Source organism: Dicentrarchus labrax, unplaced genomic scaffold (assembly GCF_905237075.1).
Source record: "Dicentrarchus labrax unplaced genomic scaffold, dlabrax2021, whole genome shotgun sequence".
Taxonomy (NCBI): Eukaryota; Metazoa; Chordata; class Actinopteri; family Moronidae; genus Dicentrarchus; species Dicentrarchus labrax.
In genome coordinates this window covers 29,049,581-29,077,494 of record NW_026136719.1, presented here as the reverse complement: position 1 = coordinate 29,077,494, position 27,914 = coordinate 29,049,581, and the positions used below count along the sequence as shown (strand labels likewise).

The 27,914-nt window shown below is 39.4% G+C and overlaps 1 protein-coding gene across 1 annotated transcript in view; it reads left to right on the top strand.

Moving 5' to 3' along the window:
• Positions 1 to 27,914, top strand: part of itfg1 (integrin alpha FG-GAP repeat containing 1) — a 135,177-nt gene that overhangs the window by 50,706 nt on the left and 56,557 nt on the right. Inside the window, exon 10 of the mRNA XM_051380389.1 lies at positions 8,462 to 8,613. Coding sequence (XP_051236349.1) covers positions 8,462 to 8,613 — 152 coding nt within the window. The remainder of the gene's footprint in view (positions 1 to 8,461; positions 8,614 to 27,914) is intronic.

The following is a 27,914-nucleotide window of genomic DNA, read 5'->3' as shown; positions in this document are numbered from 1 at the left end:
CTTGTCATGTGGAACAACATCACAATGGTATAAAAGTCATCACAGTGAGTTGCAACATCATCAAATAACAACACACAACAGACCTCACAGCAGCCTTTTGGCATGATGTTCACAGGTTTTATCAAGGATACGGTTCTGTTTAGTGCAGCAGAGCCTTTCCAGAGAACCAACGATGTGACAGACACACAGTAGATAGCTGGATTTGGGAAACTGACATTTAAAGGAAAAGTTTGTTTTGGGAAATTCACTCATTTGCTCACCTGTCGAGAGTTAGATGAGAAGATCGATACCAGGACCCTGAATATTAGACTAGAGTAGAGCTTTTCAAACTGAAGCACGCCTCAGCAGGGGGGCACCAGAGAGGGGTGAAAGGGACAGGTGCATTCTGGCTTTCTGAAAAAAAAAAGGAAGTTATTTTGGCCCGCTTATCGAAATGGTTAGCAGTTGCAGCAGCAACCGTAGCTCCGAGTCAAATTTAAACACAGACAGGTTACATGTCATCATCATCATTAATGATCATGTTTATCACTCCATTACTTCCCTAAGATTCATCACAGTTTTATGTTTTCTTCAGTATCAAAGTTACCCAGTTATAATAGTCTCTTCATCCGTGGGTAAATAGCAAACAGGAACTAATAGCTAATTCACCATACTTAATGTTCCTTATTTGCCAACATGTAAACAAATACTTGTGGTATGGTTGTCTCCATTTTGTCTGAGAGGTGCCCACAGTGTCAGACATTGAAAACCTCTGAGCTGGCGCATAAAGACTTTCTTGTTCTCACAAAAACATCCAACTGAATAACAGCATCATCATTTTAAGAATTTTAATGCTATGAAACCTTGGATGTCAGTCATGATTTGCATGTGTCTCTGATTCTTCTGCATCTGTGTAGAGTGGTTACATCATCTTCTTCTCCTTACCTTTGGAATTTCCTTTTGCTATTTTGATCACATTTCAATAAGTGCAGTGTATTTTAAAAAGAGTTCTGGTACCACTGGATGGACCTGGATGCTTACTGACAGAAAATCACTTCTTTTTATTACCTTATTATTAGAAAAAAAAAAAAAACCTATCAGCACATTCTCTGAATTATAATTTTTGGCTGGAATATTTCAGACATTGCATCACCTAAGAGGGTACTATAGCACATACACCGATCAGCCATAACACTATGAGCACTGACAGGTGGAGTGAATAACACTGTTTAACTGGTTATCATGTCTCCTGTCAGTGGGTGGGATATATCAGGCAGCAAGTGAACATTTTGTCCTCAAGTTGATGTGTTAGAAGCAGGAAAAATGGGCAGCGTGAGGATTTGAACGACTTTGACATTGTGAGGGCTGGACGACTGGGTCAGAGCATCTCCAAACCTACAGCTCTTGTGGGGTGTTCCCAGGGTCATGGACGGCCAAGGCTCACTGATGCAGGTGGGGAGTGAAAGCTGACCTGTGTGTTCTGATCCATCAAACGAGCTACTGTAGCTCAACCTGCTGAAACAGTTAATGCTGGTTCTGATTGAAAGCTGTCAGAACACACAGTGCAGAGCAGTCTGTTGGTCTGGGGCTGCAGAATGTTAATGTTTGTATATAGATCCCTAATCAAATCCATGATCATACAATTGCCCATGATTATAGCAATAGTGCCCTAACTTATTAGTCATGTGCTCTTCCTGCCCACTCGTCTACTTTTCAGTCCCATGCTGTCTTTCAGTGCCAGTTCTAATATGATGAGCATTACAGTCATTATATCGCTGGGATCATAAAAGCCATTGCTTCATTACACGCCTGGGTTTTTTTTTTTTTTACATTTTATTGCCTTGGACAGCCTTGTTGTCTGTCGATGTTACAGCACCTCCCCACATCACCCCGTAAAACCCCACCACCACCCTCCTATCTCCACCGCAGGCCGCCCACATTTTAATTTCTTGGCCTAATGAAGCGGGAGCTCTCTCCGCCAAGTTGAATCAATGGGAGTCTGCAAGCATGCCGTCGCTTTTTCACTTTAGTCATCAGCAAAGCCAGGAGAGCGATTTTATGTCGGGGGGGCGTTTGTGCCGCTCCTGGTTTTTATGTGCGTTTCTGTACGCGTGCTTCCGTGTTTTGTGCGCGTGTGCATGCAGAACGACACAATAAGCTGTATGTACACGGCCTGTGTTTTCCCGCTGTTTGATAAAAAGCTATTTGTATGCGGGATCCTTCCCCTCACTACCATTAAAGGTATCAGATTACCTCGCAAGAGTAAATCCCATCATCGTCTTCATCTCCATTAACTAGGTCATTTGGATCTCTGCGCTCCACACACACACACACACACACACACACACACACACACACACTCAATTCAGAGTTAATATGTTGACATTTGAACCAGCGAATGTCAGTAGCGAGTTATTTAGACTTAGTAGCACTCTGTTTGACTGGGAGGACATTAGGCCACAGATTAATCTATAGAGACACACACTTGACATTATTCAAATTCTCTGCTATATTTAGTGATTAAATGTCACAATCTCCACATCCATGAGGAAGGAGTAACTGCTTCATGATTTATTGAAGAAGCTCCTCTGTCAGGTTAGCTATTCATTGTAGCTTCTCAAATAAAACATAATTTGATTAGATTAGAAACATTTAATATCATCACTGTGGCCTATATGATTTCCTCCACATTCAACACACAGTTTTACTGAGCAATTCAAACAAAAACAGGGGGGGGAATGTCTCAACTTGCTGAGTAAAAATGCCGTATTAAAACTGTAATTTGTGATTGAAAAAGACTAATGTCATGCCTTCCGCTTTTGTTGTTGCGTTTTGTGATATCGTCTGCTAAGTTACCACAATTACTGTCTTGCATCATCCGCTTTTGTTCTGCCATATGTTCACACAATATGATCATCACATATCTGTGTCGTTAGATAATGTTTGTGAGACACAATCAAGCTTTTTGCAGGAAAACAATATAATCTATAAATTACAACGGGACAGCTGTGATGATGCATCACTTAAGGTTTACTTGACAGAGTTTAATTAATTACTAATATGGCAGCTTTAATCTTGGACTCCTGCTTGATTAAGCATCTCTCCGTCATGTTTGATTGAAGGGATGCACACAAGCATATGCATACGTGTGTACCTTTTGATTTCCTCATTTGTTTATTTATTTTTCTTTATTTCATCATCCTTTTCCCTCAGCCTCTGCTCTTCTCCCAAGCAGTCTTGAAGTAATGAACATTTACTTGAAGAATAAAATGTCCTCTCCAGTTTAATCAGCAGCTATCACGCCATCACATTGCATGACAGACATTCTGTGTGTGTTTGTCTGTTGGCATTTTTGTGGCGTTGACTAGATGCTCTTGGTATTCTCTGTGCAGTTCCTCTCTCCTCCTCTAATCAGCGTTAGAAAAGAAGCAACAGACAGTACACTGATTGCCTCAGGGCCAACACCAGCACAGTGGTCTGCTGATAAGGCTGGCGGCCAGCGAAGGCCTCACTCTGTCCAGAGAGAGAGAGAGAGAGAGAGAGAGAGACAGAGGGTAATAGATTGAAGATGTAGCTACCATTTGAAAACATGACCACCTTCTATCAGAATATCTGCTGGCAAGGGATCTAATGTGCAGTTCCCACTTATTAGATCAACATCTTTTACCATTTCAAACCATGTCAAATGGCAAGTGTATTCTTATGCATAGCTTTGTTTATCTTCAATGGATATTGGATTTTGGATTTAAACCAAGTGTCAATTGGATTAAAAATCAGTGTATTATCTAATGAGCTCTGTCATTTTAGATCGAGACCTAATTTCTCTCTCTCTCTCTCTCTCTCTCTCTCTCTCTCTCTCTCTCTCTCTCTCTCTCTCTCTCTCTCTCTCTCTCAGGCTGTGGCAGGCGGATACACATTTAGCTGCTAGAGGAGTTGTTGTCCCTGTTGTTGTGAGAATTGACAGTTTCTGACAGTCTCTCTCTCATTTTTATATTTAAACCTCCAACCACTAGATAACAGTGTTGTAAACTGAGGGCTATGATGTTAGATGTTACATGTACTGTGATCAGTAAAAATGCAGATCTCACTCCTCGTTAAAAAAAAATTAAAAATTGCAATATATTGCTATATATTGAATCGTAACCTCTATATCATAAAATGTATCGTATCTCCAGATTCTTGGCAATACACAGCCTTACTTTCATTGGTTACTTTCAGAATCAACAGATCTCCTCAGATGGAGCCTCACTACAAAAACTATAAATCATTTTATCCAAATAATAAATGTGTCCAAATGTGCATATTTGTGTATGGGACAGCGTACCATTATGTGCATCCATGTCTAGCATTGTGTTCACTGACCACAAATGGGCTGGCAGGAAGCTCTCCGGTCTCACTCTCTCTTCACTTCTCACTGCCAGCCACCGCACAGTGGTCATTTCCAGCACTCCCATCCACTCTGGATGGCAGTAATCATAGCCAAGCTTTACACCCATATGGCAGGCAGTCAGCCTCTTAAACCGCATTGCAACATCACTCAACGGTCATTTAATGAGAACTTGACTCAGCAGTGTTGCATTAAAGGTCTGAGCTCGCTCTTATCCTCTGAAAAATATTCAACCTGGATCTTGGTTTATCACTCCCCTGCTTTTATGACACCATTTATATGTAGAGGAGCATAATTACTATCGTCCTCAACTCGCTCCTGCCTACACAGAGTCAGACCAAGTAACTTCATGTTATAACCTAAGGACCTAAACTACGCTATTTCTGTTTAAGGCCCTAAAGTGAAAAGACGGTTAGAGTTTGATTAAATTATACTAGATCAATTTTACTGTAATATTAAAAGGCACTGCCTTTCAAAATAAAACAGCAGAAATAGTGTTTCTGCTGGCAGTTTCATGTATTTTTCATTGTTTTGCATTGCACTTTGCACAGCTACATGAAGCTGAATGAAAGATGTTGAATTATTTTGCCATGCAGCTTGGGTTTGCTTACTGTGCTCATTTGTAGTCTTTTGTTATTTCCATTAGGAATGGTCAACCAAAAATCATCAGTGTTTTTAAGCTGAAAAAGTCTTGAATTTGCCATTGTGAAATCTTCAGTTAGCTTACCATTATTGATTAGGACTAAAAAAATCAGCAACTTGGCATTCTTTTGCCAAATAATTAAAGTGACCTACAACCATTATCACCACTACCACACCTGCCACCCCTACCAACAGGCCACAGTGTGCATCAGTACCTGTGTTCACATAGTGTGCACAGCTGGTTTGGAGCAAACTTACATCAGTGGCATCACAGCTTGTGTGATAAATTTCAGACTAATTGGTAATAGGCTGTGGTTGTCTTTCTCAGACATGCTGGTCATATTAAGAGCTATTAGTGGCAGTTCTGGTGAGTGTCTCTCTGGTGACTCCCCCCTGCACCTGCTCTCTCTATTTAACATTCATGAATAGTTTAAACCTCCAGCATCTGGCCCCACGCCTTTCTGCGATCCACACACACACACACACACACACAAAAAGGGATACAAACTGGTTATTTACTTTATACGTTTTTAGTGTCAAAATGCATTCTTCAAATCTATAAAACCAGAGCCAACGAGAAAGTGTTCCAGTGGAATTAGACTTTTATTGTGTATGCAATACAATTTCATTACTATAGGAATTGTATTGCCTTGACTAATACTCGAGGACATAAAGAAGAATATTCAAATCCAGAGTGTTATGATTTATCAAAAAACATAAATGTCTATATATCTCATATATACAGTGATAAACCTTCTTCCAGCATTGGTTGTTCTTGGCCTGCTCTATATTTAGTGGCTGCAGTTTGTGGTGCTTTTGAATTGTAGTGTGTTATATTAACAGGTGCTTCTATTATTTTGTCCACGTCATTTATATCAGTGAGTGTAGGCTAAATGACACATACACCTCTCTGTATAACGCCACCACAGGTTACTTTCTCCAAAATGATCATAAAGTTGGATCAGCATCTCTCTAAAATAAAAACATCACCTTTCATGAGGGCAGGATTTATTCCAGAACTGCTGTATTAGACTGCATTAGTTTTAGCCAGGTGTCCCTAATAAACTGGCAGTTAAGTCCATATTTCACATGTGGCAAGACCTAGACTATAATCAGACTGTATTAGAGTAATAAAGACTGTAATTGTTTTATTCATAGGCTGCACCAGTCAGAACAATTCATGTACCGACCTGAACATCCTGTACTGACTGGTGATACATGCTAGCCAGGAATTGCTGCCCATGATGGTGATAGGGTGAGATTTAGGGATGATAATGCGCTCTCTCTCTCTGTCTCTCCCTCTCTTGTATTATATGTTATTCACAGGAGTCCACTTCCCAATGACTCACTGTAAAGACACTAATGAAAGCAGGGAGACCATCATGTCTGTCACTGGTTAGAACTCTATTAAAATGAATTCACTGGGAATATATGGGCAGTGACAATAAGCCTTTCTTTTGTAAAATGACAAGTAATAGCTTATTTCTTTCTGTTGCATTCAGTCACCAGTATTTGGTGGAATCATAGGAAGACAGAAAGAAAGACAGCGAATGACATGTAAATGAGAGTCAAGGTTTAAACCAGTGCTAGTATGGAGGAATGATGCAGCTGTTAAGTGAAATAGCATTTGCAATAAACCAGAGATGATAATAGTCTCGACGAGGTCTTTTAAAGCAGCGTGTTGTTGTGTGGTATAGTTTACTATGTGTACCTCTTCAGTTGTATTCCTTCCGAATACATCAGTCAGTAGCAATACTACAGCAAGACCCCCTTGAGGGCCCTATTACCTCGACATTTGAATTGTTAAGATGAGGGAAAGATGCTTCCTTTGTGTTTGGTTAAAAAAGTGGGAGGGCTTCTTCAGTACCCATGTCTGATGTGTAAAGAGAATGGCATTAAAGGCAAGACTGCAGGCTACGAGCACACACACAGCACCTGATTCTAAAACCCAGCTCTGTAGTTTCACATTAGGACAAATTATAATTAATAATGAAGTTGAAATGTGTTATTGGTCTAAGTCAATTTTGGATTGGTTTCTTTGATTATATTTTGTTCAGTTCAGATTAGATTAGTCATATTGTGGCCCTTTGTTTTGCTTTCTATTTTGCTTTGTTTTGGAACAATATCCTCGCACTGAGAAGAGAAGTTGCTAAATTGAGCATTTGTAAGTCTCAAATTCTAGCAAATAATGTGATTTGCTTTTTACTTTTCAAGTAAATGCTTTTCTAGTAAATGTGAAAAGTATTGCAGGAGTCTCAGTTTGCACTCAGATGAGAGATTTCTATCTAGGTGCACAATTTGTATTGAACTTCAGTCATATAATTACTTGACTTTAGTGTTAAGTTTTACACAAAGTCATCTTGGAAAATGTTTTGTAGTTAAAGTGCTAAAACTAGCCACTGTGAGACCACCATGGAGAAGTATTATTTGAGTGCTCTACCAGCACTGAAAAAGATTGTTGGGATTGTTGTTGGTAATGTCAGTCCCCCGCACAATTGCTCTCAGTCCACTGAGGTAAACATTTGGTGATAGTTTTAGATTCTTTTTCAGCTTGTCATTGCTTAGGTCAAATTTCAATGATGTTATTTTTTCCCCCTTACATTGGAATACCCATGAATGTGTAAGCGCCATGCCATGGTTTGAGTAATTTTGATCTGAGCCCTTGGTGCAAGCAATGATATAAGTTTTGTGGCCTGCATGTCTATCTGAGAAGTTCACTGTGGGTTGCCTATTTTCTTCCAAAAAGGGCCAGAAATATCCAAATGTAAATGCAGACCAATTTTATATTGAGTTAGTATTTGGTTGCTAACCTTGGTGAAGAGGTCAACACTGCTTGCTTCTACTTGCTTCAACACTGTAACTGTGTATATGGGATTATTGGTTGCATTTTGTAGTGTTTGTGTCTTCCTGCTCAGGAAGTCACAGATACATGTAAAGAAAGTGCAGCAGAAACATGCATATCTGCTGGATGCCAGTGTTAAAAGGTCATTAGCCAAAAAGTATGTTCAAATGCAAACAACAGATCTTAAGAACAGGTTAATGGCCTTGACTTCAAATCGACTTAGTTTACTTAAAATCTATTAAAAACAGTAATTGGGTTACTTAACAATTAGAAGAATCATCTTTATTTGCCAAGTATGTGTACACATACACATACACAGAATTTGACTCCCGTTATATGTTGCTCTCATTGTATTACAATCTCAAAAAACAATTTATAAAAAGATACAAATAGATGTGCAGAACAAAGCTTGGTAAAAAAAATAAATATCCTTTTTTATAATGAATTAATTCACCTATATTCCATTCCATTGTTGATACAACTTTCCCTAGAAGTAGCATCAACAAAGTTTAAGATTTAAGATAACTTTTTGCATTGCTTATTCACAGTTTATCCCCTGTTGTATTGATTCATTCTGATTGAGGTGTATTTCTTTTCGGATGTTGCTGCAGTGGGTATCAGTGCTGTCGGATTTCCAGCGGAGGGAAACGGTTTGGAGCTTTGTGCCAGCGAAACCCAGCCAACCCCTGGCCCTGCACCTCGGGGACTACAACCTGGACGGCTTCCCTGATGCCCTGGTGGTCCTCCGCAACACCAGTGGCAGGTAGGAAGATAACAATACACACAATCTCACCTGCGCTCCACTTAATAATATTTTGTCTTAGGTGTCCTCAAGTGTTCCAAAGAAAAACAAAGGGTGTAAGGGTGAGATATTTAGATAATGTTTTCATCATTATCGTTTCATTTTGGAATATACACACAATGAGGTAGGAAGTTGTCGTTCCTCTAGGACCTTATTTAAGATAATGTCTAGTAAATGAATGAGATAGGGCTGAAATTAAACTAATCCTTACTTGGCAGGGGGATCCCTTGGAATGTTGTCAAGGAGGCCCTGAACCCCACTCCAACTAATCATTTCAGTGTTATGCCTCACTTCATGAGCCATGAGTGCAGAGGCACACAGTTTCAGTGTGTCCACATGCAGACGCTGCATACATACAATCGCTGTTTGCATTGTTATTACCCTGGTTTCAGGAAATCGAGAATCATAGATTTCATGAAAATCCACATCCTCTTAGTTCTCACACTCACTTCATTTATCCACATTTAAATATGTCATGTAACATTACACATTTTGATGAGATTATACTAACTATAGTATTCCAGTGAAATTGATTGGAAACTAATAACTCAAGATGCATACTTAAATGGCTTATGTAAATCTGTTTAGCTTTCAAAACTATAAATGTCTTGGGGTTTTTTTTCAGACACGGAGGATGGATTTACTCACTAAATTACTGTGAAATTACCGTACTTGCAATAACATGTTCTCACGCTGGGAAAAAAATATCTCCCTTACAAACAGTAGCCCCATTCATATGGTATATTTTCCACTATTAGAGTTTATAGTGAGGCTCATGTTTTTGCAAACTAAAAGAAATGTACTATATTTTTTTATCTTTATTTACAATGATTTAAAAAAAAATAAATAAATAATTTGGGCTTTACGGTTTAAGACTGATACACATATTCAAAAATAATTTTAACATTGCAACCTCTAAAGAACAGCTCTCATCCTCATACTCGCAGAAAAAAAGAAATGTAGAGTTTGCAAAAGTAGATGAATTAAATCGTCTCATTCATAAATCTTAAGATATTAGCTGAAACATAAATGAAGCATAAATGAATGTGATTGCTGACATTCCGACATTCATAACACTGTGGAAAACTGCCCTTGGCTGCAGGATATAGAGTTTTAAAATGATTTGCACTGAGCAATAAGAATATATGACATTGTAGTATAATGAAGAAGTGATTACCATCCAGTTTACTGGAGCACCGACTGGGAGAGAAGACAGCTAAGGTGAGTGTGTTCTTCAGTTTACGGACATTGCGACTGATAAGCCAGCCCCTTTAAAAATCACTACAGCATGTGCTAGGACGTAAGCACCATGGACACCAGGATGTGGATGTGTGTGCGTATGTGTGTGTATGTGTTTATTGAAGGACCTATGTGGATTATCTGGCCTCAGAGATGAAGATAAGATAGCTGAAGGGGTTAGGGCTGTGATTGTCTATGCATACTGATTGTTCTGGCTGTGTGTGTGTTTGTGAGTGTTTCTTAGAGAGTGTTTGAGCACTTGTTGGGTCAGAAATAGTAAGACGTTGGGTAAGAGCTTCAAAAGACTCGCGCACACACCCATGTATTTTTCTTAACCGTACTTTCTGTCTAGGCTCTGTATAATCACCATTAAGTCCAGTTGGGCTTAACCCTTTGCAGTCACCCTCATCTAAAAATGACTTGTGTCTCACAAGCTCTAATCACACAAGCTGTAGCTTCTCTCTTTTCTCCCTCCCTTCCTCCATTCCTTTCTCATGTTAAGCCTGAGTATTGTAATCCCATCTGACCCTAGCAGTAACATTTAAAACCACATCATCAGCATATGGAGGAAGGAAATGAAAAGAGGTCAGGGTGGTAAGAAAGAAGAATTGTTTAAAGGTCAGAGAAGTCTTAAGATGTCTTCTGGTTTGAATCCCTGAACCTGTAAAATCAAGAGCTCTAATAACTAGGCATGTAAACCCCAAACGGTGTCAGCCGTTTAAGTTGGAGGTTCTTGGGTTTGAGCACAGACAGCAGGGACATTTAGTAGTGTTGCCACAAGTCAGCGTTAAAGAGGTCACCTTTGAACAACGGGATGTGCTTGTTTTTGTTTTTGTTGAAACATTTCATTAAAGGCATCCTCTGCTTTGGATTCATCAGCACTCTGCAGTCCACCCTGCATCAGGCCTCGCTTTGTTTTTGATTTCCTTCTAACCAAAAGCTCTCTGCTTACCAAATATTTGTATAGCCCACAGCTGATCTATTTTAACTCCCACTCCCTCTCCACCCTTCTCTTTCTTTATCTCTGTCTACTCTACATCTCTTCTCCTTCTTTCTTCCAACTGGTTATTTATAGCTGCTTTTCAGATAAAAGTCCTGCCCATCCGCCATGCTCCTCCTCCCAGTAAAATGAACGCCTATCTAAGTGTTCAGAAGGAAGAAAGAAAGAGTAGAGGGTGTGAGATGAGAGTAATCGGGTGGAATCAATGGAACAATGAGCTGATGGAAGCAACAGCAGGAATAGAGAGTTGGGAGGTCGTTTATGAATGCATGAGGTCATTTTGTTGGGTAGCTCAAGTTGTTAGGCATGACTTGATGATGAAACTGGTGATTTGGTTTTATTATCTCTGAAGGAAATTCATTCTTATTAATCCTTTTTTTTGTTGATTGCCCTACTTATTTTACTATGTATAAGACCTTGCAACTACAATTAGGCCATATTGGGAAGTATGACATCTGTATGATTTGTTGCTTTATGTGAAGATGTGAATATACAATTGTGTCAACCATCCATCTATTTTTCGCCACTTGGGTCTGGGGGTAGAGGCAGCAAGTTCAGCAGGAGTTCAGACATCCTTCTTCACAGCCACATCCACCTCCAGCTCCTCTTAGGGGCTGCCAACACATTTGTGAGATGCGTAATCCCGTCGGTGTGTGTTCTTGGTCAGGTCAGGGTTACCTTCCAGTGTCCTCAATACACTGCAGGGGGGTCCAGGAGGCATCATAATCAGATGTTCACCATGTCCGTAGGGTGCCCCCACACACCCAGCAGAGGAAACTCATTTCAGCTCTGTGATCTCATTCTTTCAGTCACTACAACCGCAGGAGAACATTGGAGAGCAGATCCATTTATAAATTGAAAACTTTGCCTCCACCACCTGTCAGTGATGCTTCACCTCACCTTCCTTCAGTGGATCATGATTTCAGATCACAGCATAGATGGGAGATAAGGACATTTAGTGAGTACTTTGTCCAGATGATGGAGGAACCCACCAATCTTAAAGAAAAGGGGCGACTGTACGTCACTCTAAAGTTGCTTGTCATTATGCAGTGCTCTCCATCTGAGAAAACTAATGCTTGTGTCAGTTTTGACGCATAGATTGTCAGGTTTTTTTTTAGCATGTGTACTTAACTTGGGATTTCTATTGATTAAATTTGAAGTTTTAATTTCTGTAAGTGGCGTATAGGTTTTTTCCTGCCACTCATACTAACTATCCAGCTTTTCTTTCTATTGAATAATTGTCGTCGTTGCTGTCAGAAGGGTCTATCACATCACTTACTGTTGTGTGAGAGTAACTGTACTGTACTGACTCACTGTTGGATGCTATCAGTCAGCAATAGGCAAAGCATCTGAAGTTATAGATTATCTCATTGTGTTTGTGTCCGTGTGTGTTTATGTATTTATGTTTTCATGTTTGCATAGTGTGCAGCTTCTATCTGCAGCTCCTAAAACTACACTCCTCAGGGTCCACATTGTATCCAGGTCACAGGACAGACAGTGCCTCCAGACTCTCCCCCTGTCTCTCTCTCTCGCTCTGTCTTACACACACACACACACACACACTTACACGGTCACACAGACGAACATTGTTAAATCACAACAAAGACTACAAGGCTCTTGCGCACCGCTGAAAGGAGATCCTATAGGTGTTTCAGTGTTTGCAGAAAGTGAAGCATTTGGGATTTTGGGGAGACAAGAGGCGATACAATGACAGAGACAGAGACACAGACCTGGAAACAGAACAGTAGTATGAAACTAAGGAAGGAGAGATATATTTCTACCCTTTTTGTTATCTTATAACAGTGCGGGAAACTTTCTGCAGGAAGCCTGATGATAAAGTGTAGTTCTTTCAGGTGGAGATGACACAGCATGGCACTGCACAACATACACCGCTTATGTACCAGATTCTAAACTCTCTAGGCAAGATACAGACTATACAGCTGTCTGACTATTCATGTACTGTTTTTCCTACCGGCTTTCGTTAAGTAAAACAGTTTCTTATGGCATGTACTAAGTTGAAGTTTGCCATAGACGCACAGAGCAGTGTTATTTATATTATTCAATAAGTTGCTGATGCTACATTTGACATCAAGAAAGGTGAAGAAAGGTACTGAAATCTTCATTCTGGAAGGTTGCAAATATGCAACAACACAAATATTTAGCTAAATACCGGTATTGTGTTCTTCGTCATTAATCAAAGTAACTATTAAAAATGTGTTTTCACAATTATCATATATTCCTGATCTTTCAATAATTGATACTGTCCAGCAATAACATCATTCATTACAGTTGCTGTTCGAGCCATTTTTATTGGTGTTGCTACTCAAGAAGACAGCTGCAGTGCATCACAATTAACATTACAATTTGGAATGATGGAACTGGATAAGATCTTTAATATTAGATTAGTAGCATTTGATTAGTGGCATTACTGCTTTGATGGATTACAGAAAACAATTTGTGAAGTGATTGTTTAGAGAGAAATGTAACATGAATCACCTGTCTGATCTCCTCTTCCTTCAGTTTCGACTGGATGATGAGGTGCAGCCCACAAGCAGTGTATAGTCATAAAATAGAACAAGGTGTAACTTCAACCCGTATTAAAATTAAGATATCACAACCAACAGTTTTCTGCTACAGTGTTTTGCATTTAACAATGGATGTTCATGTTCATGAAGTAAGCTACAGTAAGCTGTTAGTGCAGGTAAGTGGGTTGGGTGAATTCCCTCAACACAATGAGGAATTGCAGTAACAGCAGTACTTAATTAAGATAGTTATCAATTTGGTGGTCAGAATATGCTTTTTATTTATTTCACAGATAATGACGTTGTAAATACTAAAATAAAATAAAAGCTAACCAACTGTTAGAATGTGTGCAGACACAAAAGCCAGATTTGTGCTGACCCTTTCTTCTTAGCTTTAATAGTATTAAATACATTTTATTTATTAATCCAAATTTTATACTTTGTACCTTCCGTCGAATACTTTTTATATAAGACATTTGCATACATAACATGGTACTACATTATACTTTTATCTAACTGTAGCAGTCACAAATGCATATCAGGTACTCTGGGGAATATTTTTAATAAATGTTGCTGCAGAACACAGTGTTTAATAGTGAGTGTCTAATTTCCCCTATCATACCTATTACTCTTTACTTATCGCTGCAACTTCAACAATACTTTCTTTTCATGTTATTATCATTACCAGCAAATTATCATATGGTGGTAGTTATAGAGAATTTACCACCTGCTGCTATACTGTTGCGTAGATACACAAGCAAATATCTACTCTTTCTAGGAATAACACTACAGTTTGTGTGTGCACGTGTGCTGAGGATGTGTGCGCTATAGAATTGTATGTGTATGCCACCAGGTCTTATAGAATGGGATTATCCCCACCAGTAATCATGTTTTTCCCACTTCACTATATCACATCTATACACTGATTAAAAGGCACATAGGTCAGCTTTAATGCGTGATCTGCCTTGAGCAACTTCCTTATAATTACATGTTTGTGCATGTGTCTAATGTACACATGCACATGTGTTTATCAAGCAACTGAAAACAACAGCCATGTCTCATTCCAGGCAGCCTCCCTTTCAGCCAGATAAGCATGACCCCAGATCTGAGGCTTTTGGAAAGCCAGAGCTGTCATCATTCACAGTGACCTTTTAACCTCAACAGATGACCACAGGTCTGATGAGACCAACAGATTACAGTGGCCCACATGATCGCCCACTCGGGCACATACACAGAAAGATGACGGTTTAACACCCTTGTACTCTGCGTGCACACGTTGAGCCCATCGAGACCACTTCTTCTGAGAAAGCATATTTACTCTCAGTGAAAAAGATGATTCACTGTCAGTGTAAATGAGAAGTTGTGAACTTATTCTTTATACCGCTTTATGTTTAACAATAAATATAAATATTTTCCTTATCTTATACTTACATAGAATCATTTTCACTTCCTGTAAAATGTGTATCTGTTGCTTTTGCCTCAGGGTATACCAGCATGTGGCAACCAGCTTCCAAGCAATATTTCAGTCATACCACCCCTGTCACCCCCACCATATGAAACCATCAAACTGACAAACAAAAGTGTACAAGTCAGTGAGCACCAACATGGCATGGCGATGAAAAGCTCCTGCCCTTCTCAGACATCACGGTCATCACACAGCAGCTGGAACTGATTCATTCTGAAGAAACTTGTTTTATCGTTTTATCATAGTTCTGAATCACGCAGCTAGAATACTGCAAACTGCTGTTTTTCGTCAGTATGCTTTCTGTCCCTAGTTGTAATAGATATTTGCCACCTATACGTTTCATTGTGGAAAGAATAATTCATTAATTTAGTGCTTGTCTTACTTTTTTCCAGGACTGCTTTGTTGTCTCTAAGGGGCTGAATAATTAAAAGTAATTAATAATGTATAACGTACTCTAGTGAAGAGTATTTTTTTCTAATATTGCCAGAAAAACTCATCTTGATTACCAAGATGGGAAATATTTTGCCTATGTGTCTCACACAGAAAGTGGGGTATTTGAGATATTTCTGGAAGCTCCTTCATTGTTTTTTCCTCTATTTATCCTTGTGGTTACACTGGAGTAGTTTTTTGTTTTTTCCTGCCACAGTGCTTGGACCTGAAAATATAAATAATGAAAATCACTATATGTATATATGAACCATGCCAGTGGGATATTTGGATGGATACTTATGCACCCACATCATTTAAAACTTACAGGGGCCTGCATTCCTATATGGCTTTATGTGGTTTCATGCAATCTATGAGGGCAGCCAGTATTAAGTTTACAAATGAATAAATTCCCCACTTTGCTGCAGTATTACAAATTTGGATTCAAGTCAAGATGTGCCAAAAATGTTCCAAACTTATCACTTTATTAACTGGATTTATTACGTCGATTGCATGACCAAAGTAGCCAACTGCTTCATTAATTTGTTCATTCTGACATTTAAAGACTCAGACGTAAATGTAGCCTATTATAATCCATGAAAACGTCATTGTTTACCCCAACCTCCAATAAATAAGATATAAACTGTAATTCAAATAAAAAAGATCCTTTTCAAACATAGACAAACATGTTTCTGTTTAGACCAGCATTAATTATTCTTCCCAAAAAGTGACAGAAATGTTAAATTTGTTCTGCAGGCAGAGTCTCCTGGTGTTTGCCTCTGGCTGACTTTAGGCAGCCGTTTCACCTCTGTTGTTGATGAACACTAACAGAAACCTGTGCTCAGTGTGAGTTTAGGACACTTTGCCTCACATTTATTGAACAGATGGCACATACATTTTTTTTCCACTAGCTCAGAGAACACCAAATTCCTTCTTCAGACAGAAGTTAATAATGATACAGTGTTGGTGTCTTTATAGATTAAAGGATATCGAGTTTCTTTGCTCTTTCCACAGATAAACAGTCAGCATATAAACAACATTCCTACACTGTCACTGCTTATTGCAAAATTCAATTTGTTGTGCATTTGGTACGCAACAATATGTTTTTTATTTATTTATTTTTATTTTAGTATTGCTTTAGCATGAGGCACACTTCTATCAAGGATTGTGTACTTCTCCACCCACATGTGTGTAGGTGGCGGGGTCCACAAGTATCTGTAACATCTTTTGTTTGCTTGTGTCAATATGTAAAGGACATTTATATGGGTACTGGTGTGTGGACATGTTTACGTAAGTCAACTCTCCCACTGTGCTGTGTGTTGAGTGTTTTTGTTTGGTGTTTCGATTAAAATGAAGAGTGCAGCGTGGGCAGCAGTGAGCTGCGCTAACTGTCTCCCTTTGCTCTTTTAGCTCTGACCAACTGATGGTAGATATTGGCATTTCTGTCTGTTGTGGACTTCTCCAGGTACAATATGTGCAAAATCATGACTCTAGAAGGAAGCTTTTGCTATTAAATTGGGACACAACCTGACTTTTTATGACAGATTTAGATTGCTGAGAATATATTCTGCTGGTGCATTTCTGCTGTGCTCAAATTGATTTCTCTCTTATATACTATATTCTTGAGAATTATAAAAATATACACCACCAAGTAGCACAATGGGCCAAAAAATCCACACTTCCTCAGCAAAAGCTGTTTAAGATTTCCTCTGATGAATTGCCATTATCTTTAAACATTTTGGCACATTTGATAATATTTTCTCTGTAAGGTTTACCTAAACTACACAGAGACATAGTGGCAAAAAGTCTTGTAAACAAGAATTTGGAAGTCCTTGAAGCAAAATATTGACCATCTGCCTGCTCACCCATTGTAATGATAGAGACACACAGGAGAGCAACCACTTTTTGCACATACCCTCTGTCTGTCTCTCTCTCTCCCTCCTTTTGTACATCAAAGCCACAGTGATTCCCTGAATGCCACCAGAGATGCTCTTTTCATGGGAACACATAACTACTGCCATTCAGCATAAAGATAATTGCCCCTTCTTCGCTCACTTATTTACTCTGAAAATTAATTAAATCTTCCTTGTTAAGGTTTTAGGACTCTGAGGGATTGAGCACGAGAGGACTGTGTATGTACAGTATATGTGTGCCAGAGAGAGACGGGGAGAATATGTGTGTTTGCGTTGGCAAGTGTGTATGAAAAACTGTAATGTCTGTGGAGGATGCTGCATGAAGGGACGGAGACAGGGAGGAGAGCTCACTAAATGCATGTGAACCTAACCTCTTAGCTCCCAGACTATTGGAATCTGCCTGTAGTGATTTCAGCCATCCTACTGCATTGGTGGATACTTATTCAACCTTAGTCTACACACTGAAGAATAATTATGGGCTTCAAATTCCATTAAAAGTCAGCAAAATCCCCAGATATTAGTATAATAGGTCTTTGTTGCTTTCACTCTCTCATTATGGCTTTCTTTCTTCCTTTCTTTCCACTTTTTGAGGATAAAGAATAGCGAATATTTCTAATGGAAGAAATGGAACAAGAAATTGTCTGATTTCAACCAGTTAGAAATAATCTACTGTAGTTTAGGTGGTAATGGTGTGTTGGTCACTTTGCTGGCCTTTGACTCATTCAGTCAGGCGAATGAAGAACCAACCGTAGAACCCACCAAGTTCCACTCACCTCTGCTGTTGTACAGAGCACTGCAGCTTTTCTGTTTCGAGAGAAAGTTTGAGATGTTTCTCTTTGTAAAGCTGCGTTTTGTCTTCGCTTTATCTCTCAAACTAATTTTGTTTTTAATAAATTGGGACAGAATACTGGCACTGCTCTGAGCAGATGAACCAGTAGTATTCTCTCACTACCTCCCCAAACTACTAAACCTCATTAACAACCATAAAACTAGCATTGTAGATACAAATTAAGCATAATTCTGAAAATGCATTGCCTGTTTCAACTAAAATCTACCCAGAAATTGGTTTTGGTGCAGCCTTTATGAGATGTTTGACAGTATTTTTTGGATAGCTGCCATGTTTCTGTTTGTTTGTTTAATTTATCAATTAAAAGCTAAAAGCTTTTTGTTCCAACTTTCTGTATATTTGTAATATGACGTGGACTGCATTTCTGAGTCAACCAATCACAGAGATGATGCTTGCTCTTCATTCGTAACAGTGAAACAAATGTGATGATATAGCTTTGTAGGGAGTAGTAGTTGTAATCTTACTAGTTGTTGCTCATCATAAAGAGTCAGAATGAAAGCACTTAAGCTGAATTATGGGGTCTGTGTCTTTGAGGACTGTAGCACTGATGAAGTACAGCATGCAGCTGCCAAAACTAATCATTAGGTAAACACAGCACACATCAAGTAGCTTGATTTCCATACCAGCGCAAAATTTGGTCTTGGCAGTGTTTTTCCTCCAAAAAATAGCAGCATAGTGTGAATATGCCCCAGCAGAACTTCCTGTTTCCCTTCCTTATTAAATTTAGTAAGTAATATAATGATGTAGATGAAGAACAAAGCTCCTGCAGCTTTTTAGACCCCTCCTCTGTGATGACAGTGACAAAAGTGTTGTTTCCTTGTAGCAAATAGTGCTACGCAGATGTGGTTAGACTACCTGACTATTTTTATAGACGCTATGATTGTCTGTCATAGCAGCCGGCAGCCCAACCACTCTTTTTACTCAGGTAGGCTTCACATTCACAGGAAGACAAACACACACACCCACACACACACACTCTTCATTCATCCACTGCCCTCAGGGGGACCGAGAGTCATGCTGGCTGTGAGTGTTTGATGTTGAAATGGTCCACCCCGGCTTCATAAGAGCCCCCTATCGCAGCAGAAATGGTCTAAATGTCACACTCCACCCTCCAGTGGGCTGTGTGCGTGCATATAGGTGTGTGTGTGTGTGTGTGTGTGTGTGTGTGTGTGTGTGTGTGTGTGTGTGTGTGTGTGTGTGTGTGTGTGTGTGTGTGTGTGTGTGTGTGTGTGTGTGTGTGTGTGTGTGTGTGTGTGTGTGTGTGTGTGTGTGTGTGTGTGTGTATGTGTGTGTGTGTAGAACATGTAGCCATGCATGTACCAGTGTGCGGTGAGAGGGAGCTATTTCTGGAAAATGAAATGAGGTCACAGATGGAAACAGCTGAACTTAAGTGATTTCTGTTGTATCTCACACCCCAACTACATGACAGCGCACCCCAATGTGCTGCACACTCTTTATTACTGATTACTGGTGATTACAGATACCCCAGTGATTGGACCTGTTATTGTCTATCAAGATGCACCTTCAGATGTCAGCAGTGTCTTTGGAAAGAAGTGTGAATCAACAACAAGACAGGAAAAGCCTTAGGGAGATGTGACACATCGGCACGACACACTCGCACACAAACATAGCACATACACACATTTATGTGTAGAACTCTTCGGGCTATAGGTCAGCGAGTGTCTGACAGTAACACAATAAAGTAGTTAACCTCTGCTTGAGGTTGTTGCCCAGCAAAATTGCAACAAGCATCTCCGCCCTCATCTCTTCTGTCCGTCTCACTCCATACAATAAACATATATTTTATAGCAGGTAAAAGGTTTGTTTGGAAAAGTTCTAGCAGACTGTCTGCCTGCCTGCCTGTCTGCCTGTCTCTGTCTCATCCATACTTCTGTCACTCCTCTATGTTGTCCGCGTCTCACTCACCAAAATGAACAGTTACAAGGCTGGATTAGTAGGACAGTGTCAAACTGAACTATCAGGCAAAATAGATAATCGTGATGTTCCTCTCCAGTATTGTGGTTGTGTTTTATATTGTTATTTTTATGGAACACTTTAGGTAATGACGACATGCTGGTGGTGAGTCACATCTGACAGTGTGACAGCAAGCTTAATGATATTTCAATTATACTGTTGACAGCTCTGCACTCTAGCTACTTGAGCTAACTAGCGTCACAGGTTGTTAGGAAGAGCTGATTCACAGCCTCCAATCCTCAAAATGTGGATTCAGAGCTTTTTAACATGATAAAGCTTAAAACAATAGCAACCTCTCAGTACATTTTAGATTTTCAAGGGTGGTCATCCTCGGAATGCAGACCAAAATGCCTCTGAATGCCATTGGATAGACTTATAACTAATCAGAGCAATGAAACGTGTGATAAAGCCGACTTATCGTAAAGTATGAAACCAGCCTAATATCACATAAGCGGTTGCGATTGGCTCAAAACGATCCTGGACTTTGGGGAAAATCTGAATTGGGGAGGGGGGGGGGGGGCAGACTCATATGCCAGAGCAAGTAAAACATGAGCTTGCAGATTTGTTTGGTTCCCAGGCTAGCTAGCAGCTACAACCAGCTAGCTACTAAGTATGTTTCAGAAATTGACAATGACAGAATGCGATCAGCTAGATTGTTAAACCATAACCAAAAGCTTTGTTGAGTTGATTCTACCTTTAGGACACAATCTTTCACTGACAGCAAATTCAGTTATAGGGCAACTCATGAACTTTTATTTTGTAGAGATGAACAAAGTCGCCTGTGATAGGCATCACTTCAGCCGACCTCTTATTAGCTTAGGCTATAAATGTTGTGGTGTGTGGAAATGTGTGTTTATAATACTTACTTGTCCCTGTGCAAATAAACTATTACATCAAATAAATACACTGACCTGCTTTGGCATTGACATCCCAGATGGCTCTCTGGTCTGCTGGCTTTGTCCAGAGCACATGGCTGAAGTGCTGCAGCGGCTACCCACATTTCTGAAGAGGAGATGCCACACAAACGGTCACAGAGACCACGCTACATGTGCCTAAGGTCAAAATCTTACTCTAGTCATTCGTGGTACAACCATGAATCTTTATTACACCACCACTGGGCTTGCCTTTGCCTTGTAATACTTGATGGGCGCTTGTTTATAAAACTTGTGTGACTTCTAGTTATTGGGATCAACAGCCTCTAATTGAAAACTAGTCATAAACAATTATAACGACAAATGACACTTGTACTTAGAATTTAAAAAAAATGTTCCTCTGTTTATGGTGGTTTGCATCAATAAGCATGAATCAAAGGAAGATTAAGTATATGATAATTCCTCATTAGTATCTTTGTAATGGGCTGCATATATGGTAGTTAACTTGACAGTATTGTCATATTTACTTCTGCACTGAATTCAGATAAAATGTGATAAACGCAGAATTGAAGACTGCAGCTCATTCTCTTCCCACTCACATGTAGGAGAACAACAATTAATGTTGTTTATGTAAAGCTCAATGCTCTTCACCTTGTTGATGCCTTGATGAGTTCCATCACATTACATTTTAGTGTTAGTTAGTGTATATGCGTATGTGTGTGCCTGTGTGTGTGTCTCCATCTATCAGTATGCAACCCGACCAAGCAGCTGCCAAGAGCTTAGCAGGCTGTTGCTAGGCAATGCCATTTAAAATCCATCCCTCTCTGTATGTTGGAAGCAGGGTAGCTGTGTTTGTCTCTCGGTTTTGTTGCTAATACCGGGGTGGAAACCGGAGTAGCGCGAGGCATTTGCCTTGTTAGTCCTGCACACTATTTTCTTTCCAAAGTGCAGCTTTGTTGGCGGGAGGCTGGTATGGCCTCAGATGACTTTCTAAACAAAGAAAATTAAGAAGCTTTCGAGGGAGCTGTTCAGTAATAGCATAATGAAAGAGGGTGTTTGCCATTTGATGATTAGTTTTAAAGAATGTGATTATGCCACATTCTAGTGTGGAGCGCCGCAGTGCTATTACAGCAGAATCTGCAGAGGTGTGTGTATGTGTGCTTCATTTAACAGAGGGCAGATCTGTTCCTTTGAAGTTCTAATCTTCAATGTGGGCATATAAATACATCTCCGGTTTGCTATCCTCTGTCGTGGGTTGATATAACACAGTAGTAATTCAGCCTATATCCAGGTTATGTAATGTTTTCCATTAACTGCTCTAAGCACCGAGTGTCTGATAGGTCTGGGAATTAATCCTGTACTGCTGTACAGTGTGTCAACCAGCTTTATTTTTCCATCTTGTCTTGAATGGATTTAAGCAGCTAGTTAGCCTGAGCAGTAAGAATAAAGCTGCACCTACAGGAAATCTAAAAGCAAAGACCCAGTACAGCAGTTGATTGATAGGTGATCTGTGAGGAGTAAAGTGCAACCAGAGAGTATACGAGAGGCTGTACTTAGGCACAGCTGTGCCTTGTGCTAAATGCTAATGTCATCATGCTAACAATGGCAATGTTAACAAACACATTTTTACAGGTATTATTTTTACCTTCTTACTAGGGAACTATCAATATACTGTAAGTATGATTATGATATTATCGCAGTATTGTGGTAGTGCAATATCCAAATTGTAGAAGCTGCAATTTTTTTCAGTAAAATGTGTCACAAAATACCATTATATATGAAGTATTGGGGCTTTACAGAGATGTCCCACCCTACATTAGGGGTGGGCGATATATATATCGTTTGCGATAATATCGTCATTGTTGTTTTGACGATGTGCAAATTTCCATCATCGAGTATTTAAATTATTTGCCAAAAATATTGAAACACACGTGGAAACTCCTCACATCCACTTAATACACGGTGCAGCAACGCTCTCTACATCTCCGCTTGTTTCAAAACAAGCGGAGATGGTTATTTAGCACAGCGCTCAGAGCACTTCAAGTTGAAATCTGTTCAACTTTTAACACCACTGGGCGCTCGGAAAATGAGTTTTTGAGAGCTCTCAGTGCTAAAAACGTGTTTGGTGGACACAAGCCCTAACTCAGACAATTCCAATCAAATTTTAAAGGATAACCACTGATTATCGTTATCGCCAAAATGCCCAAAAAGATTGAGATATTATTTTTTTGCCAATGTCGCCCACCCCTACCCTACATATGATATCCTCCAGATGTAAGGGAAAATGTCTGTTTGGTCAAACTTTTGACTTGGTGGCAGAAAAGTTAACGGATTACTAAAATGATTACAATTCACTCTCCTGGGGTCCTTGAATGTTTGTACAGAATTCCATTGAAATCCATCTGATAGTGGTTGAGATATTTCAGCCTGGACCAAAGTGGTGAACCGACCATCTGACTGACCAAATGTGCATTCTTTGCTTGATTCCTAAAAAGCAAGTCCATCTAGGGAAAAGCTGGATTATCCATCATAATCCCACAGAACTGAAAACATGTCCTCTTTTTTTTTAATATTCCCATGTTTGAATATAGTTAAATGTAGTGTTACATCTGTCTGTTACTTTATCGGAAGCTCAGTCACTCATTCCGGGACATAATTCCTATGAAAACATTCACAAAGCCAGTGTTTAGGCCACGGGGGTTGCAGTACCCCAGTGACAGATGGGGACTTCAAGCCCAATGCCCAAATTCATACCCATGCTTTAGCATTGATCCTTCTCACACTTCCACCCATCAACTCAGCTACTCAACTGTTCAGTGTTATTCAAGTCTTAACTGTTTCCCAGTCGGGTTTATTGACAATCTAATAACACTAATCTAACCTTAATATAAATTGAAATACATGTAGATTTGCTGGTAGCAATTATTTATCCTTTTTCAGCTCTTAAGGAAAGTGATGGAAGGGGAATGGATGGCAATACTTTGATTTTCTTCTTTGCGCATCAGGATTTTCTTTTCTAATGAAAATCTTGTTTTACATCACTGTGAAACAAGCTCATTTGTAGGTTGTTGTTTTGTGATCTTGTGAACAAAAAGACAAAATAAGAACAGACTAAAAAGAAAGCTGACTTTGTAACACAAAAGAAACAAAGGCCAGGGAAACAGCCAGGGAGAGATGCAGAGGATGAAAGAGTGAGTGACAGCAGGCGGACCGTGTAGAGGAGTGACACTACCAAAGGATGTGCTATGACTTTGATTGTGTCGCCGTGAGTCACTGCCTGTGTTCATCACGGCAGTGGCTAGCAGAATGAGAAACCACCGCGTCTCTGGGCCTTGACAACATATCACTGTCTCGCTGTCATTTCATCTACGTGGACCTGCCCACTCCTTCCCTTCACTTACCTTTTGTCCACGTCTCTCGCTCCATTTCTCTCTCTCTCTCTCTCTCTCTCTCTCTCTCTCTCTCTCTCTCTCTCTCTCTCTCTCTCTCTCTTTATTTCTGACAGTCTCTCTCTCTCTCACTGTCAATCAATCAATAGTTTGGTGACCTGTTTTACATGTCTGAGTCATTCCAACTGAGGCTTTCCATAGTGGATGTGTGTGTGTGTTGACAGGGTATTTTTTAAATCCTTCAAACTGCCGGCCTGGGGCCCTTTCTGGCGCTCCCTTACCCTCCCTCTGGCCTGCGGTATAATTTTAAAAATATGATGTAGTCCAGCCTGCAAGCTGTTTTTTCCCTAATTGTTTCATATCAATTAAAACTACCCTGTCATTTAAAATTCAAATAAAATAACAATTATTTTCTTAAAAATGTATGTCATTTGGCCAAAATAAAAAAACAGTTAAGAAGAGAGCAGTGAGTTTCCGTCCTTCATTCGTTGTTGGACTGAACAACAAAGATGATATAATATGAAGATATAAAAATGTATAAAACTGTAGTATGGTGTTAGTTTCTTCTTGTAGTATTAAACATTGATGTAGCCTTTAAGACCCCTGCCTTATGATGTCTGCTAAAAAAAACTTACAATTAACTGTAATCATCTAATTAAAAGGTCCTATTTAAACTGTTAAAAGAGACTGATTTAGAATTTAATTTAGTTTTTAACATGGGAGGGTCAAATTTTAAAAAGAATGGTCAAAATTGAAGAAGCAGCTATCTTGACTCTTTGATCCCAAATATGGGTCAGACTCCAAAACCAATTGATCCTTCGTTGAATCTTCCATTTCTTTCAAACTGCACACAAGCTCTCACTTAAAATTGTAGTCTCACGACGAGATTAGATAAAGTGAGATAAAGTTTTAGAAAATAACTCCCAATGATGCAATCAGACTTAATATCTTAAACTTTAGAAAGCTCCTCCAGACCAACAGATGATCCTAAGTTCCCTTTTAAATGTAAATTCTGTGATTACAGTTTTTTTGAGCAAGTATTGATTGTTGGCAATAAATATCCACTATCAAATTATTATGAAACGTAATTAATCTTGTAATACAGGGGTTCCCAACTTGAAGGTTGGGAGTTCCACAAGGGTTTGCAAGATCTATGGGGTCACAAGAAGATTACCACAATGCGAAAATGAGAAAAAAATAAATTCTGTTTATTTTCAGTTTTCTGATTTCTTTTGAAATACAATATAGTAAAATAGAGAGTGACAGTTAAAATATTAACAGTCATATGAAAGCAATGTTTTCAAACCATTGATGTTAGTATAAGTCATCACATCTACTATCACCATGCCTAAGTTCATTGTAAATGAACACTTACACCCCCCCACCTTTTGCTGATTTCTTTGCTAATTTATACATGTTTAATTGGTGAACTCCAAAGGTCAGTGTTTAAAATGTTATAACTGCTAACTAAATCCAACAGAGTGAATGTAAAGTTTCTATTTCCTATGTGTACATGCTGTGTTTTTACCACAAAGGTGAAGGAAAAAAGCAGTGGAGGAGTTGAAAGCTACTCAAAATACAGATAAAAAATTATAAAAGCATTAGAGATTGAGACTTTTAACTGACATTACTGACAAAGAACAGTTTAGAGCCTCACATAGGAACCATAAGACCAGTAATCATGACTGATGTCATACTCGCACAAAGCCAGTACTATAGATGTTAAACAGACTTTTAAACCCACCCTATATAAATGCATTACATTAATGCACTTTCGCTGGCTTTTTTTTTTTTTTTTTCAATCTTGCACACCACTTCCCGTTTTTTTGCACATTCCTGTACACTCTCTTTGGTCTTTACTCATTCATTAAGTATCTGGCCATTTTGTACATATCCTCTCACTCTTTACATTTGTGTATAGCAGCTATTTGTTGTCTCTATTTTTCATCTTTATTTATATTTTTCTACGCTTGATTGTCATTTTATGCAACAAAGTGGCAATGCAAATTCCTCGTATGTGAAAACTTACGTGGCAATAAACCTGATTGTGATTCTGAAACTTTAAGTAATTTAATGTATTTTCCTGTGAAAACATTAGAAAATAGTTTTCTGTGATAGTAGAAGTATGAATATACAGCAAAGAACTAAAACATTTTGACAGAAAAATAAGGTAATAATTTGAATAGGATAAATAAACACTGTCTAAAGCCTGACTAACCTGAGAAACATTTTCATCAAGAGACAGAGGGCTTGTGAAGTAGAGATGGAGCAGGGAGTTAAGAGAGGGGCGTCAGGTCATTTTGTCAAGGAAAGGAGAGATGAGTCTTTTGCTTCCATCATCAGAACTGTAAAGAGCATTATTAAATGCACCCACACCGCAGTAACACATGGCTAGAAGGCATTTTAACAGTCCTTGGTGTTGATTTGCAAAAAGGCGAAGATGCAGAAGAATGGCAGATGGATGGGTGGATGGAGGTGGGGGGGGTAGTAGCTGACTGGATAAGAGGAAGTGAGAAAGAAAGGAAAGGAGAGAGACATCAAGGAAGAAGTGGCAGGTTAGTGTAGCCTCTCAGCTTGAGGGAGATGAGTAGAGAGAAAGCGAGATGGAAGGATGGATGGATGGATAGACGGGGAACGGTAAAGGTGGACAGGTAGCAGTGGCCTCTCGGAGTGTTTGAGGTTGAGGGAGAGAAGGGTCGTCGTCGTGATCAGCTGGTCAGCCTCCTGCCAGCCGACTGCCCCTCTGGAGGCCAATTAGAGGGGAGGCGGGTAGAGCTCGGAACAGTGGAAGACTCCCCGTGGGCACACACACACATACACACAAATACACACATCAGTGCTGACACCGGGTTCATACAATAATCGAAGCCCCCAGGCACACACACGCTGACATTAGTGCAGACACTGGCTGAAACTGCACATTGCTCTTGCTTTTAAAGTCACATTTAAGTCAAATGTTTTTCATCATAATATTAATCCAATTTAGGAATTGTTTTACAAAATTAACTTTACTCACTGTTGCTTAAAGGTATATAAGATTTCCGCATAATGAAGCCTTTCAGCGGTCGTCTGTCAATGGCGTCATATCCCTTTTGTGCATCCATTGTTGCTGAAGCACTTTTCAGATCTAGGTTGTTTTTTTTTACTACATTTTAAGCAGATGAAGAATTTCATTGGACATCTGGATCTTGAGTTATCAAAGAAACAAGACCTCTGCGGATAAAGACGGCAAAAACCTCTTAAGTGATGAACAGTGATGGAATCCTAACGCGTCATCAGACTTCGTCTTTTGTTATTTTCTTGTGTGCTAACAAGAAAGAGAGAGCTGAGATGAAAGATCCAATAAGAGATTAGTCAGCGTCTGTTTAACCAATCCACGTTTTTTGCCAATCCATGTGTCGGTAGTGTTCGGTTTGGGGTTGAGGTAAAGGCTCTGCATTTTATCAGGTTTATTTTAGCCAATTTGATCCATTAAATTGTGCACTTCTTTAGGATTGGCTTGGAATATGTGTGTTTTTGTGTGTGTGTGTGTGTGTGTGTGTGTGTGGTTTGCAGTGAAACCTGCAGCAGTCAACACAAAACTAAAAGATGTGAGAAGGAAAGTTGTTTTTGTTT